Raw genomic sequence first — 16466 nt, 5'->3', positions numbered from 1 at the left:
CAGTGTTGTTTTTTAGTACTATTATCTTCCCTCCTTTTTGAAAAAAAGGTCAACACATTTGAAAGTTTGTGGAATAAATTAAATTAACTATATTTCTGACAAAGATAAAAATCTGACTGTATTATGGTAAATAAAAATTCTGTGATGATTTACTGTGATGATAAGCCCTAATGGGCTTATCTATCGTGGTGGCAGGCAGCCACTGCCATCCTAAGATAAAACCTTGCCAAACTGTCACTTTAGCATCCCATTCAATAAAATGTAAGCAGTGGTTCATGGATTTCTTTTCAGCAGCTGTGCTTCATGACGAGATGAAAGCCTTTGTCCCATGAAATAATGGCAAGACAACAGCAGCTCCTTCTATTGAGTTCTCCTCACAGGCTACACACTCATGAACCACCAGTGTAGTCTGATTCATGAACAAATGGCTCTTATGAACTAGTTCTTTTTATTGTATCAAAACATACAGAACCAGTGTAGTTTACTAGTATTGTAGCATCATAAATAAACTACTAAAAGAAAAAAACTACTGAACAAATTACTATTTCGGCTAACTCAGAGGTCCTTTTATAAATCATATCTCAACTGGACAGGCATGTATGTGTCTTCAGTCAAATTTTTTTTATTATTTTTTATAATGCTGCTCTTTTTTTACCTTTATAACATACCGAATACGGCATGAAATAACAAAATACACTTTGTCATTTAATTTAATTATTAAAAAAATAAATTATTATTAGATAAACAGATAATTATTTTGTTGTCCATCTGAGGAAATGCATCTGTTTTGCAAATCCATGGACTTTAATGTGTATGTCAGGCCATAAATCAATAAACTGTGCTTGAATGCTTGATTCATTGTTGCCACCTCTCATAGTCTTTATGCCAACCTCATAATTAAAGGGGTCATGTGATGCTTTTTTAAAGATCGTTATTTTGTGTATTTGGAGTAACATAATATGTTGACATGCTTCAGTGTTCAATAAACACATTATTTTTAAAATACTATACATTATTGCAGGTCCTCTATGCCCCATCTCTCTCATACACTTTGTTTTCTAAGTCCCTTCTTCTGACAAGCGCAGTCTGCTCTGATTGGCCAGCTGACCCAGTGCATTGTGATTGGCCGAACACCGCAAGCACTCGTGGGAAATGTAACGACCCTTTCCATAATCACGAGCTTCATCTTTCAAAATAAATGTAAAGACAGTTGGAAATGTACTTAGTTTTACCATCAGTTCTGGCCATAAAGAGGAGCAGAGTGTCGTGACAGACACAGTGATGAAGCTCGTATGTGTTTGCAGTAAACAAGCCACGGAACGGTTAAGACAGCTGACTCCACTGTGTGACTGTCTCTCTCTCTCTCTCTCTCTCTCTCTCTCTCTCACACACACACACACAAACGATGCGCAAAACTCAGCATTTGAACATTCAATGGAAAATACTAAAACTAATAACAAAACATACTTTCAATTGCTGACTCAGAAGCGTCAGATTGTTGTAGTATAGTCAGAATGACCTCCTCTCCTAAGTTCACCAAACAGTCATCCATAAAATGCATTGCTGTTCTGTTGTAAGTAATCTTAAAGATTCCTAAATCCTAAATTTTTATGACATGACTTCTTCAACACTAACAGTGCTTACTGAAACCACACCTTTCTTTGCGTGAACATTTGGGCGGCATTACGCAAATACTTCCACCTAGTGATGTAGACGTGTGAGTACGTGTTTGAATGAACCATTTTTGGGGGTCTTAACTTTGATAAATAATATCTCTTTGGGTTTGAGACTTTACTCTTTGCAACTTTACAGATCTTCTTCATGCACCAACAGCTTGTAACACTCCATAGTGAAAGGAAAGGTTTAAATTGCATCATATGACCCCTTTAAGATTTTAAATCTGCCCCCCTTCATGTTGTTCTAAAGATTAGATTTTTAGGGAGTAGAAGACTCTCAGCAAATAAAACAGAATTTCATGTTATTATAATGTGGCTTCAGACTGAGTTGATGATGACAGAATTTTCATTCTGGGTGAACTATCACTTCAGCCTAACAATTCATTAGCTGCTTCTCATAGCAACAAGTCTCTCTTGTGGTTGGTCTAGATGAAATGCAGAATTTCGATGAGATGTTTGCCAAATGACTGATCAAACTGAAATAATATCAATGGCAATTCCACATAGGGCCCTCTTTTTTTTAAAAAGAGAAAATGAGCTTTGATGAATAAAAAATGGTGGAGGTACGGTGGTATGCTGGAGTTGTGTCAATGTACAGTATATGCTAATTTGACATGGATTTCTACTGCAATAAAAGTGTGAAACAGAAGTGCACATTGAAATAACGGCAAAATACTTTGCTTTCGAGTAAGTGTTCAAGTACATTCGTTGAGCCACATATAGATCTGTTTTTGTGAGACTTGCCAGTCACGGAGAGCAAATAGAAGCTTACCTAATGCAGTCTTTGTCCTCCTAATGTCTTTCAGCCTAGAGTGCTTGGTAATCAGAAGAGCACATAATTGCCTCTCCACAGCTACTTTTCATCAATGTTTATCTAACAGTGTCTGCATAAATTCACTTCATGAATGAATAACCTGTCACAAATGCATCTGCTATTCAATCTCCTGTTCTACACCTTTAACAATGGCCAGTCAGATGGTAAAACACATGTTGGTTTGAAAAGTATAGGTATGCCCGTGAGGAACAAAGAAGAGTGTGGCAATTCACAGTAAAATAATTACAGAATTTTTTTTTTATTACACATGTTTTTATATTCACTGTAGTACAAAGGGTTCATGTATTATAGTTAGCCAGATGGCTTTAATGCCACTAATTCAATGAACTGTGCAACAGCAGTGGCTCCAGAAACATTAAGAGATCAAACACAGCTTACAATCAAAACTGTTCTAAAAATATATGTGGGTGGATTTTAATAAGTGGAAAACAGGGGATGGAGTTTTTCACTGATGGAAGCATTAATATTATAGACTTTACCAGAAGCAATAATTTAAGGTTAAACACTGTAATTGTAAACACTTTGTTACAAACACCATTTTTTCCCACTTCACAAAATGCTAATCGATGGACTGGAGTGTTGTGGATCACTTTTGATGCTTTTATCAGCTGTTTAGACTCATTTTGATGGCACCCATTAAATGCAAACGATCAATTTGTGACCAAGTGATGCAATGCCAAGTTTCTCCAAATCTGTTCAGATCCAGAAAAAATATATATTTTTGGATTTTCAGCAAATGTTCGTTTTTGGGTGAAATATTTCTTTAAGACAGAAAATCCTTCTTTATTCTATTTAAAATCAATTTGACAGATGTGGTTTCTTGATTGAGTGTTCCATCAGCTTTGATTGGCCCAAAGCCCCTGTGCTGTACCTAGATGATGTATGAACAAAAAAAGACTTTATTTTTAATCTATATATTATGCATGTCTGCACATCCATGTCAGAGGACATTGAATCACTGTCAATCAAGTACTTCGAATGAAAGTTTTAGACTTATTCATCAGCAATGATATGACATTAATTATGGTATGATTTTGACAGTAATAAGTCACAGTCTCAGCAGATATAAGAGTGAAAACTAGTCTGTCAAAGTAAGACAAGTTCCCTCCCATCACAGAAAATGCTGTCAGAATCATATAAGCCAGATGTCCGACACAGCCGATCAGTCTCATACAGCACAGGAAGAGTGTTTCACGATACACTACAATAGATTCTTCATCCCTATCATGAGTCTGTTATACTGTTATACTCTATAACCATAATCCTTCAACATCTCCTTAACATACATATTCTTCTCAGGAAAATGAAACTAATCAACAGCATAATGCATGCTTTACCATTTAATATCTTCATGCAAAATCTTGTAGTTTGTGCAATCAGCAGAGACTGAGAATGTGGAATTCTCTCACAGAGATGCAACACCTCCTCTTTGTGGTTGAAGTGTGAAGTGCTGTTTTTTTAGTTCATTATGATTTAGCGTGCTTTCTAGCATCAATAATAGGAGTTTCATGGCTACTTGACAAATAAATATTTAAATGATAAAGTAAATAAGTAGACATGGAATGGCTGTATAGTTTTTAAAGTGCGATGAGTTTTAGAATGTAAAATATTTTAGTTCGTTTGTAGTGAATGTGAAGTGCTTCACTTTATATATATTTCGTGCTTTAGTTCCAAAACATTTGGATCCCACACAAAAAGAAGGGATCCTTTATTTATTTATTTAGATAATTATTATTATTTAACTTCTGATTTAATGTTAGATGCTAATAATGCAGCTATTTGCATATTTACCTCAAGTCACAAAATATAAGCTCATAAGCAGTAACTGATTAGTGTGGTTCATGTAACCTTCAATGGTTTATTGCTTCCAAAATGGTACAATAATTGGAACAAAATACATTTTTACCAGCAAATGTGTTTGAAACAGAAAGAATAAGAAAACCCTCTGCTTTAACCTCTTCCTCATTCAGTACATCTACAACCCGTTAGGATACCGAGCAGACAGTTAAGCAGTATTATACAGAATATATTTATTTCTATTAGTCATAGCTCTTTATGGTCAGTCTTGTATATGTGTGCATAGGTAATAAACACTTAGATAAATGTCAGTGATAAAAAATGGCAAGGGCAGTTTTAGTTATTCAATTTAATATCAAATAATTTTAAAGTTGTGTCATTTTCTTTCTGTGCTTGTGCCCTTGTTTTGTTGTGGACTTTTAGTTTGTAGTTTTAGCTTGTCCTCGTCATTTGTCTCGTTTGTGTGTATCTGGTTTACACCTAAGCCCTTGTGTTTCCTGGTGACCTCATTTCAGTTGTCTTGTCGGGGCTCAATTCTGTTCCTTCTATTTGTGGATTCCTGGTTGTCTTGTGTTTTTGTTTCAGTGTAATAAACCACTTGCATTGGATCCTACAGTTCCTCATCTCTGAATCTGTTTATGCAACAATTTGTTCTATCATTTTAAAATTTGATCTTGTCAGTGTTGTGGATGTTTATTCTGAATGTGACTTCATAAACGGACTGTAAACCAGTCAAAATAATTTCAGTTTTGAGGAATGCTCATGGATTGAGCAGCATTGAATCTCATAGCAATATTATTAGAACTGATTTTTAAAAATCACACAAAATAAGGGATTTTTCTATCTGTACGTTTGTAAATGTTGGTGAAATGGTTAATGACATGTCAAAGATGTCTGAGATGACTGGCTATTGAGCAAAAGCCGCAGAGGTTTTTTAGTTAAAGAGCAGCAATCATGCAAGAAGATACAGCATTTACAATGCGAATTTCCTGTATTGCATGTTTGTAAGGCAAATGTATTTGCAACTTGATGGGCTCTAGGCCAGATCAGAAATATGACAACAAACATAAAATTATTATGTTTCCAGGCAAGGAACATTTTGAGAGCAAACTAGACCAAATAATTTGAAAAGCAAGCAATTTGAGAGCAAACTAGACCAAACAATCATTACACTGGAGAAATACCCAGTTTAAAGAGAAATCAACTTAAGTACAAGCCAGAGCATAAATAAAAACAGCAGAGAGAGAAAAAAAGAAGAAGAGATTATTTTAGTAAACACAAAGCAGAATATGAAAAAGTGTGTGCTGCTTGACATAAACACAGTGACAGGATGTGACAGTTGTGCTGTGGAAAATGTGCTCTGTGGTTTCACTGGTCACTGCAAATAAAAGCACAAAATTAAATATAATATATTTGTATACAATACAAAAAATAGGTATTGTATTTAGGTTACCCATGTTTGCATTCACACTTTAAATCTTTAACATTTTTTTTAAAGACAGCATTAAAAAAATTATATATGTGAACATATGACTAATGCAAATTATTTTCTGTGTAACTGATAATGTGTGATTTATTTTCAATAATCTTCTACTGTACAAAATGTTATTAAGGATATTCGCAAATGCTGTTTTAAGCATTGCCCTTTGTCTTCACTTCTTCCTTTACTGCTTCAGTCTCTCAAGCAGATGAGTAAGAACCTGAGCGGACAGTAAGACAGTAAGTTTACACTCATTAAACTGACTGAATGTCCTGCTATGGCAAATTTTCAAACCAGGATTCTTGGTCTGGATATCTGCGTCGTCATTATTCTTCTGATTCATGCAGGTACCACTCATTTGTTTTTTGGACTTTTCAAAGCTGATAAACGAAACAAGACCCTATGTTTGTATTGTGATGCATTTATTGAAAACTGATGATTGCATTCAAATTCATTCCCATCACGTTAAAAGCTACCACATGAACAATATGTTCTGTGTCTCATGAGATTTTGCAAGTGTGCATTTTTTTTTCCCAACTACATGATCTACACTAATTTATTGACTAATGAAGTTACTGTAAACCAGCATTTTTTGTGATTTTCTGTCTGTTCATCAGATTATTCCAGATCTAATCGAGAGCAAAAGATACGGCAGCACATCTACAAAACAGTGTTTGTGGGGGAAACAGTTACACTTCACTGCAACAAAACCCAATATGATGATGATTTTATTTGGAAAATGAACAACTCTGTTATTTTTAGTCATAACTCTAACAGTAACAGAACAATGAGAAACTTGAGCTCAAACAGGATTCACATTGACACTGCAGCTCCAAGAGAATTAACAATAGATCAAATACAAGCGTCTGATGCAGGAAACTACAGCTGTTACCCAGCAGCAATGAGCTGGACATTAACAGTAACAGGTTATCACATGATTTCATTTACTGATTATATTTTCTGTAAAAGAGTTCACTCCAGCAAGTAAGTTTGTAACTATAGTGACTTAGTGATTAGTGCTGGTTGACAGATCTCATAATATTTACACTCTTCAGAAAACCAGATCAGACCAGAATCATTCAAACATATGCGGCCGTACATCTTCATCATCATCTCATGTTGTGGAGTCATTATGATCTGTCTGATCATCACCATCAGCATCTGCATCCACAGGTAAGATACTGATTTTTAATTAATATGTCTTATCCTCAGAAAGACTGACATGCTCTTCCAGCTCCAGCTCATGTTATAGAGTGATGAACAGTTTATTTCATACCCGTTTAATTTTTTCTACTTTTCAAATCATGTGCTACGTTTCAAATGTATATTTGTAGGTAGAGTGCAAACAGGCAGCTTTGATGGCAAAGGTTATTTTAATTTTCTCTGCCTACCATTGCTCAAAAACAGCTCTTCACTTCGGATTACAGTTTGTGTGAATAGTGAATAACATCTATACTATTTGCAATTACTGTAAGCAAGATCTTAGTGCTATCAGTTAATGTAAATTGTATCAATTGTTTTTAAAATTGTAAATACAGCGCCTGCCATACTTTTATGCACAGCATTATGGATATGGGCCTATACTTTTATATATAGTCTCTTGTTCAGGACCAAAACTTTCAATTTTAAAAGAATAAACTCTATGACATAAATATACATTTCAAAGATGTCTTTTTTTTAGATTTTAGATTTGTAAAATATTTCTTTTGAATTGAGCTGCATTCTGTTCTTCTCCAAATGTTTAATTGTAACAGGAAATCGTGTCAGAAGATCAACTCTAGTTCAGAAAAGCAGGATGTAAGTATGTTTACCACAGCGCTGGCTGGTTATTACTGAGCACATATATCTGCTCTAGATTTATATTCTTGTCTTTGTATTTGAACATGATCTGTACAGGCGATGATCTCTGACTGTGACAAAGACACAATAACAGCCTGTGTAAGTCAGCTGAACTCAACACACACCTAAACTCCTCCATCATGTTACACACCGTTTCTGTTAACTGGCCTCCAACAGCAGCTGCTGCAAAACATAACGCTAAAAAGTTACAACTAATTAATTAAAAAAATATATTTTGTATTAATCAATTGTATAATCACTTATAAAATGTTCAGCAGATATTTGAACAAAAGCTGGAAGGCTTGTTGTTTGTGTTTCATTGTTTTATCTTTGTCTTCATCAGGTCTACAGTCTTCATAAAGTGTCATGAACGTGATCTTTTCTTCTCAAGACAGCAGTGTCTGTGTCTGACACTAATCTTCTCAATACAGAAAGAAGATTGTCAGTCATTTCGATGGATTCTAGAGAATGAGACCATCATAAGAAAAAAAGTACAAACAATCAACGTGTATTTGCATCTAAAATGCTTATTAAAATATCTAGAAATAAATGTAATTTTCATACAGAAAAAATCTGAGTTTTAATTTTGATACGCCCTAATTAGATTTATCAATATAAATTGTGTGTTGTGGTGAAAATAATGCAGAAAAGATCCATCAGGGTAAACAGAGTGATTGAAAGGTGATTTGATGCAATAAAATGTTTATCAAATGTCATCACAGAAATAATATTGGACTATTACTTTTGACGAATTGCTGTTGTGACTAACTGAAAGTATAGTCAGAACCGACTTCAGAAGTCATTGAGTTCTTACTGCAGAAAAACACAAGAGTTATAACAAACACTGAGCTGCAGTAATGCATAACTACTAACAGTAAAGCTGAATGAGAGACTTTATTAAAAATGAGCTGTCCAAAACAAATAGCAATGAAGAAACATTTAAGATATTCCATCTTCCTCATGAACACACACTTGTCTTGAATAACCTAAACAATACAGACATAACAAAACTGTATTTCATTTTATTAGTTTAATTAAAAAATGAAGGTTCCAATAGCAGGGAAATCCCTATAATACACCAAATACTTGCAAACTGCAGTTCAATGAGCATGAATAATACCATCAGTTATTTATGGTGTTAAACCACAGCTGTGCAATATAATAATAATAAAATAATAATAATAATAAATTATTAATTTCACAATCAAATATTCAGCTATGTTATCATATATAGATTAAGCACTATCACATAAGCAAGAGAAAATGTCAAAAGTTTTAAATATCAGGTATAAGACTTTATTTAATCTCAAATAAAAATACTGATCAATGTACACATACAAAGACAATGTCAAATGTAGCTACAAACCTGAGAAATCACGCCATTGATCCTGTGATGAGCGAGGTTTGAGGTTTTGATGTGGTGTAAAATTGTAATGATTTGTAATATAAGAGAGGCTAATCAGAGAGCTGAGAATGGGAAATGATGAACGTCCTCTCAATCAATATTCATGTATTTCCAACACTTTTGCATAAGCTCAGTAAATTCATATATTGTTTACCCATTTTCAGGGATTCAAGTGGCAGAGTGTCATAGAGTTTGTAAATGTGCTTAATTTTCTTTATACATTTCACTGTAGCATCATGAAGAGTGAATGGTGTTGTTTCTCTGTCATTAGCTCTCTGTGGCTACTTACTTCCCACTTGTCTTTTCCTGTCACTCAGTTAGTGAATCATGAGTGATAGTCCTCTTCGCTTCTGCTTATCACATTAATATACTCTAAAAATGAGAGATATTACAGGTTTTTTTTCATTTGTAATATTTTAAAGGGGTCATATGTGGTTTTTTTTTTAAGATCATTATTTTGTGTATTTCGTGTAACATAATTTGTTGACATGCTTTAATGTTCAAAAAACAAATTATTTTTAAAATACTGTACAATATTGTAGGTCCTCTATGCCTCGCCTCTCTCAAACGCGTCGTTTTCTACAAAGTCCCTCCTTCCACAAGCACAGTCTGCTCTGATTGACCAACTGACCCAGTGCATTGTGATTGGCCGAACACCACAAGCACTCGTCGGAAATGTAATGCCCCTTTCCATAATCGCGAGTTTCATTTTTCAAAATAAATGTAAAGACAGTTAATAATGTCCTTAGTTTTACCATCAGTTAAAGCCCGAAAGAGGAACAGAGTGTCGTGGCAGACACAGTGATGAAGCTCGTATGGGTTTGCAGTACACAAGCCAAGGACGGTTAAGACAGCTCACTCCACTGTGTGACCCTGTCTCTCTCGCTCTCATTCATTAGCAAATACTTAAAATAATTACATCCAGTAGCTGTTTCAGAAGCCCCAGATTGTCGTGGCAAAGTCAGAATGACCTCCTCTCCTAGGTTCATGAAACGAATGTCCATAAAATGCATTGCTGTTCTGTTGTAAGTAATCTTAAAGATTCCTAAATGCAACTACTTTCAGACGGCCAAATAAAGTGCTTTTGCTTTCTCCTATAAACACACAGCATCTCTCTGACATGACTGGTGAGGTGGTTCTTTAAGTTTATAAAATCTCTTTTTTCCAAAGATATACCTCAAGCAGTGTACTGTTTTCAGTAGGCGTAATGTATTGTAAGTTGCTTCAGAGGCGTAAGGTATTGCAAGTCTTACAACAATAAAACAGTGCACTGACATAAAAAAAGGAAATTTACTTTTGCTACTCAAGTACTTTTAAAAGCAAATACTTCTGTACTTTTACTTAAGTAAAAAACTCTCTTTACAACTTTCACTTTTAATGGAGTAATACTTTGAATTCCACTCAAGAAATGGAATTGTGTGATTTGTCCACCTCTGTCTAAATGTCTAAATTGCCCCATCATATTTTTATATACATGTACACTTTTAGATTTCATCAATTACCTCTTGCCCAGGATGCAAACAAAATATAAACTCTATCACACAAAAGGTAAATTTAAAAGATTTAATTTTGTGAAATAATTTGTAAGTATTTAGTAAGAAATAATTGATGACGGACAGTTGAATTATTAGAAAAACTCTGCTTGGCATTAGGGCAGCATCACATCACCTCTGGTGTGCATTATTTTTCTAATAATTCAATGGCCCAGAGTCAATTATTCTGCTTATACTACGGTTACCACACCTCAAGACACAGATCAGATATATTTAAAGGGATTAGTCCGGTTTTTGTACTTAAATCACTATTGTGAGTTGGATTATTTCTTCCGCATCTCATCCAATGCTTCATTTGCTAGTTCCAAAACATAATTTTAAAGCTGGTAATGGAGGCTTGAGCCATGATAGCATTTTAATGCAGTTTTTAATGAATTTATTAGAAAGAGAGTGAGAGAAACAGAGACACACAGGCAGAGAAAGAGAGAAAGCTTGCGTGAATTAGGCTACCTCTGTGCATTTCTAAACATTCTTCTGCTGCAGCGTCTCTAAACAGCACTGTTATTACAACGTTAGTGAGAAATGTCATGTGTGGCCTTTAAGTTGTTACACTATATAGGCTAACTGATGAAATCATCAGGGCAGCGCTAACAACACCTTTTTGTGCAAACTGCTTGACCGTTACAGTTAACTATGAAAAGTGATATGGAAATGTAATGCAGTCAGGAGAGCTGTCTGGAATACGTTCACCGTGCGTTTCCCAGAAAATAATTGCACGCCTCAGAACATTCGTCAGCCAATCAGATTCAAGCATTCAGTGGACCCATAGCAGGGTATATAAAATGCACTGTTATCATATTTCAACTTTAAGATATACAGTATCTCACAAAAGTGAGTGCACACCTCACATTTCAGCAATCAAATTGGTATATCTTCTCAAGGGACAATATAAATGAAACATGGATATATTTTAGAATAGTCAATGTGCTGCTTGTATAGCAGTATAGATTTACTATGCTCCAAAAATAACTTAATATACAGCCATTATTGTCATTATAGTTGGCAACAAATGTGATTACACTCAAGTGAACATGTCAAAACTGTGTCCAAAATGTCAATATATTGTGTGAGCCTCATTGTTTGGAGTCGTTATCATGTAACCATGGTTCCCTGAGAATAGGGAACGAGACGCTGCATCCTCCAGAGGGCGCTTTGGGAATGTGGCCAGTGTCTGAAGCATGAATGAAATAACGACAATGAACTTGACACTGACAGGCAAAAGCCTATGACTTAAGCAAATGAGCGACTGCGGATATAAAAGGGCACCCATAGAACACATCATCCTCTTTTTTTGTCTGAGGAGAGACAGAGATGCAGCATGTCGTTCCATATTCTCAGGGAACCATGGTTACATGCGTAACATGAGACATTCCCTTTCAAAAGGGAACTCCACGCTGCGTCCTCTAGAGGGTGCTTTTGGAATGGTATACAAACGCCGCCATGCTGCGGGGTAAGTGCCTAGGTAAACCTCCCAAGTCAGGATTTGAGGAACAGCCTCCTTACCAGTGAAACCGCTGACTTTATGCCAGGCTCAAGTTCATCATAAACTAACTCACCTGCCAAAGTCTGGAGCTCTAAGAGTGGAGGTCTCAGCATAATGACTCTCTAAACCGAGAGGAGACTTAGCTACAATCAACGCCAGAGGCAGGTAGTGAGGCTCAAATAAAAATAGCCCACTACTCACATTACTGCCTAAGTGGAGCTCTGGGGAGTGGGAGCTTTAGCAGAATGACTCTCTAAAATGAGAGGAAGCCTAGCCACACTCAGCTCTTAACAGAGAGGAAGTCAACAGGAGCACCCTGCTCACCATAACCCTCCATGCTGAGGGGAGCGTTGCTTCAAAGTGTGTTAGTAGAGACACAATGGTTGAGTGGAGCCCAAGTACCAGGGTCTAACCAACTCAGAGAAAGGGACAAAGCTAATACACGTAACCCTTACCATACAGGATTCCAGACAGTGTGCAGAGACTTGCGTGTGCACTGACCCCATGTTGATTTTAGAAAGTGTGCAAAGCTGCTAGCGTGCACACTTACCACTTATGTGGATTTTAGAAAATATGCAAAGTGTTCACATGCACACTTACCACTATGTGGATTTCAGGAAGTACACAGATGCTCAGCGTGTGTACTTAATATCCTAAGCATCAGCTCTGGGGAGCGGAGCCTTCAGCAGGATGACTCTCTAAATGAGAGGAAGCCTAACATGCTCAACCCTGGTAGGGGAGCTCTTAAGAGTGGAGGTCTCAGCATAACGACTCTCTAGAGCGAGAGGAGGCCTAACAACACTCAGTGCTAAAGACAGTTGGTGAGGCTCACAAAAGAAGAGGAGCCTACCTACCAATATTAGTGTCAAAGCGGACCTATGGAGAGTGGAGGCTTCAGCAGAATGACTTTCTTAAATGAGAGGAAACCTACACTCAATCCTAATTTGAGCTCTTAAGAGTGGAGGCCTCAGCCTAGCGACACTCAGCGTCAAAGGCAGTTAGTGAGGCTCCAAATAGAAGAGCCTACACCCCTCTACTGCATAGACGGAACTCTGGGGAGCGGAGGCTTCAGCAGAATTACTCTCAAATGAGAGGAAACCTACAACGCTCAACCCTGGCAGGGGAGCTCTTAAAAATGAAGGTCCCAGCATAACTACAATTTAAAGTGAGAGGAGACCTGGCTACACTCAGCACCAGAGGTAGTAAGCAAGGCTCAAGAAAGAGCTTTCAAACTCATATCACTGCAAATGACGGAGCTCTGAAGAGTGAAGGCTTCAGCAGGATGACCCTTAACCGAGGGGAAGCCTAACACTCAACCCTCTTAGAGAAGCTCTTAAGAGTGGAGGCCTCAGCATGACAAACCTCTAGAGCAAGAGGAGGCCTGACAACACTCAGCGCTAAAGACAGTTAGCGAGGCTCACATAAAAGGAGCCTACAAACCAATAGTGCTTTCTAAGCGGAGCTTTAAGGAGCGGAGGCTTCAGCTGAATAATTCTCTTAAACGAGAGGAAGCCTAACCTTGTTGAGGAGCTCTTAAGAGTGGAGGTCTCAGAGTGGAGTGGAGGTGTATTTTTACACTAAGTCAGGCGCCTCCTTCACCAATAATGTAAATAACCCACATTATATGCAGTTCCCATTTTATATATACAAAAATAATTATGGAAGAAAAAGCATTTCTCGTCAGATTCCTTCCATGCCGCCTACAATCACCATGATCGGCCTGAATAACTGCCTCGGCAGCCGCAAGACCGAAACGCGAGTGAGAAATTCTCAAAGGAATCAGGCATTTTCAATGCAAACACATCTCGCAGCGTGGCTATCTCTCCTGAGAGCCGTATACACTCTGATCAAACACTTAATTCCCTCAAGAATCAGGCAAGAACAGACACAGCATCACATTAAACTTGTTCAACTCCTCCGAGAGGCAAATGCCCTCATGCAAACGCTGGCAAAATCTTGAGTACAGACCTCTGCTCTAGTAGTTCCGCGAATGCAACAGTGAGCCCATCCTTCTATCTCTTGAGTCAAATGCATATGAGCTTCGTACCCGAGGCTTGAAGAAAAAACAGAGGATGTGTTCTACGGGTGCGATTTTATATCCGCAGACGCTCATTTGCTTACGTCATAGGCTTCCGCTTGCCAATGTCAAGTTTATTGTTATTATTTCATTCATGCTTCAGACACCAGCCACGCTGACAGCGTTCCCAAAGCGCCCTCTATAGGACGCAGCGTAGAGTTCCCTTTCGAAAGGGAACTGCCGTTCTTCCCAGTTTCTGAACAGAGGGCATCGTTCTGCTTTAGAATGTCACATACATGTTGGAATCCATGTTTCGCTTAATGAAGCAAACATTGACAAGCTGACCTTCCACTTTTGCAACCTCTAAAACCATGCTGGCAGCACTCTGCGCCTGATGCACAGCACAAGTACTCGACTTCTTTGATCGACCCTTGCAGGGCCTGTTCCAAGTTGAACCCATCTTGGAATAACTCTGTATGACCCTGGCCACTGTACTTGTGTACTGTATGTGTTACCGATCTTCCTATAGCCTACGCCATCTTTGTGGAGAGCAACAATTCTAATTCTCAATGCCATATTGAGAATTAGAGGTGCCATATTGAGCATCCAGTGGTCCATACGAGAGAACTGTACTCAAAGCACCAAACCTTAACTCTCCTTAGCTCTAATACAAGATACACAAGGTCCTGTCAAGTAGACAAAAACATGAACATGATGAATAGGACATGTAGCTTTGACACTCAGGGTGTACTCACTTTTTTTGCCAGCTATATTGACAATAATGGCTGTATGTTAAATTATTTTCAGAGGATAGTAAATCTATACTGCTATACAAGCAACACATTGACTATTGTTACGTGTATGAACAGAGGTGGAGGCAAGCAAAGGCTCGTTTTATAAAGCGTTACTTTGAACAAACGAGAAAAAACCCCAGCAAAACTGCCAATTCACCCCCTTGTCCAGTTTTCCTCCAGTTTGCAAAAGTCCCGCAACTGCTTCCAGCAACACAACAGCATTATACCGCTCAGCTCATAAGGAGCACAGATGAATGAAATTGGCACCTAATAAACAAAGACACATAACATAACCTTTGGCCACTAGGGGGCAGCCGTAATTAGTACAAGCCATTACTTGAAAAAACTAAATAAAATTGCATCCATATGCATTCATGCACTATTCTAAAATATATTCAAGTTTCATATCTATATTTAATTTCGATATACTAAAATGGTTCCTGAAATGTGAGGGGTGTACTCACTGGTGATATACTGTAAATGTAATCACCTTAAATATTGTTAAATATTGGCCAAATAAGTGAACTTGTACTGAATGAGGTAAAAGTGTATTAAAAGCTCCTAAGCTCTAAAAATGCAGGATTGCCATTAAGCTCTCATATAGTTGGAGAAACCCAAATTCAGTGATCAGCCATGCTTTTCTTATGAAACTGAGGCAAAAAGATGAACTCTAGTTTAGAAAAGGATGATGTAAGTATATTTACAGCACAGCACTACTATTATTATTAAGCACATGTATCTGTTCTTGTTTGAGATGTTCAGTTTCTTGGAATATATGTTATTTCTATTTGAACATGATCTGCACAGGTGAAGATGATTGCAGACTGTGACAAACACACAATAACAGTCTGTGTAAGTCAGCTGAGCTCGACACAGCTACACTCTTCCATCATCATGTTTACCACATCATGTCTGTTCACCGGCCCCTAACAAATATCACTGACACACTTACACCTATTGATGGAAAGAAGTTGTGCAATCTAACTTCTACTTTATTAAAAAAGTTTTTTTGTATTTATTTATTTTTTATAATAAATTTAGTGAAGTGCAGTGACATACAGCCAAGTATGGTGACCTATACTCAGAATTTGTGCTCTGTATTTAACCCATCCAAAGTGCACACACACAGAGCAGTTAACACACACCCGGAGCATTGGGCAGCCATTTATGCTGCAGCACCCGGGGAACAGTTGGAGGTTCGGTGCCTTGCTCAAGGGCACCTCAGTCTTGGTATTGCAGGCCCGAGACTCGAACCCACAACGTTAGGGTTAGGAATCAAACTCTAACCACTAGGTCACCACTTCCCCATAAACCATAAATATACATTATAACTTATACATTATTTTTTCAGCAGATATTTGAACATAAGATGAAATCCCTGTTGTTTGTGTTTCATGGATTTATCTTTGTCTTCATCAGGTCTACAGTCTACATACATTTTCATGAACATCTTATCTTCTCAAGACAGCAGTCTTTGTCTGACACTCATCAGATGAACATCTTAATACAGGAAGATGTTTGTCAGTAATTTTCATGGGTTAGAGACTGGGACTGTCACAATAATAATACATGCAGTACCAGAGGATC

The 16466-nt window shown here is 37.2% G+C and overlaps 1 protein-coding gene across 3 annotated transcripts in view; it reads left to right on the top strand.

Annotated features, from left to right (window-relative positions):
* Nucleotides 1–5989: 5989 nt before the first annotated feature.
* Nucleotides 5990–16466, top strand: part of LOC132094669 (uncharacterized) — a 130212-nt gene continuing 119735 nt past the window's right edge. Inside the window, exons 1-6 of one of the 3 annotated variants that reach the window (XM_059499332.1) lie at nucleotides 5990–6135; nucleotides 6406–6714; nucleotides 6844–6961; nucleotides 7543–7585; nucleotides 7685–7726; nucleotides 7971–8607. In XM_059499332.1, the coding sequence (XP_059355315.1) occupies nucleotides 6066–6135; nucleotides 6406–6714; nucleotides 6844–6961; nucleotides 7543–7585; nucleotides 7685–7726; nucleotides 7971–7997 (609 nt within the window). In that variant the 5' untranslated portion in view covers nucleotides 5990–6065 and the 3' untranslated portion in view covers nucleotides 7998–8607. Of the gene's footprint in view, nucleotides 6136–6405; nucleotides 6715–6843; nucleotides 6962–7542; nucleotides 7586–7684; nucleotides 7823–7970; nucleotides 8608–16466 lie in introns of those variants that run through there. The other 2 variants (XM_059499331.1, XM_059499330.1) reach the window with 2 other exon arrangements.

Source organism: Carassius carassius, chromosome 19 (genome assembly GCF_963082965.1).
Source record: "Carassius carassius chromosome 19, fCarCar2.1, whole genome shotgun sequence".
In the NCBI taxonomy this organism is placed as follows: Eukaryota; Metazoa; Chordata; class Actinopteri; order Cypriniformes; family Cyprinidae; genus Carassius; species Carassius carassius.
The sequence above is the reverse complement of the archived record's forward strand: the minus strand, read 5'-3'. Positions and strand labels throughout refer to the sequence as shown.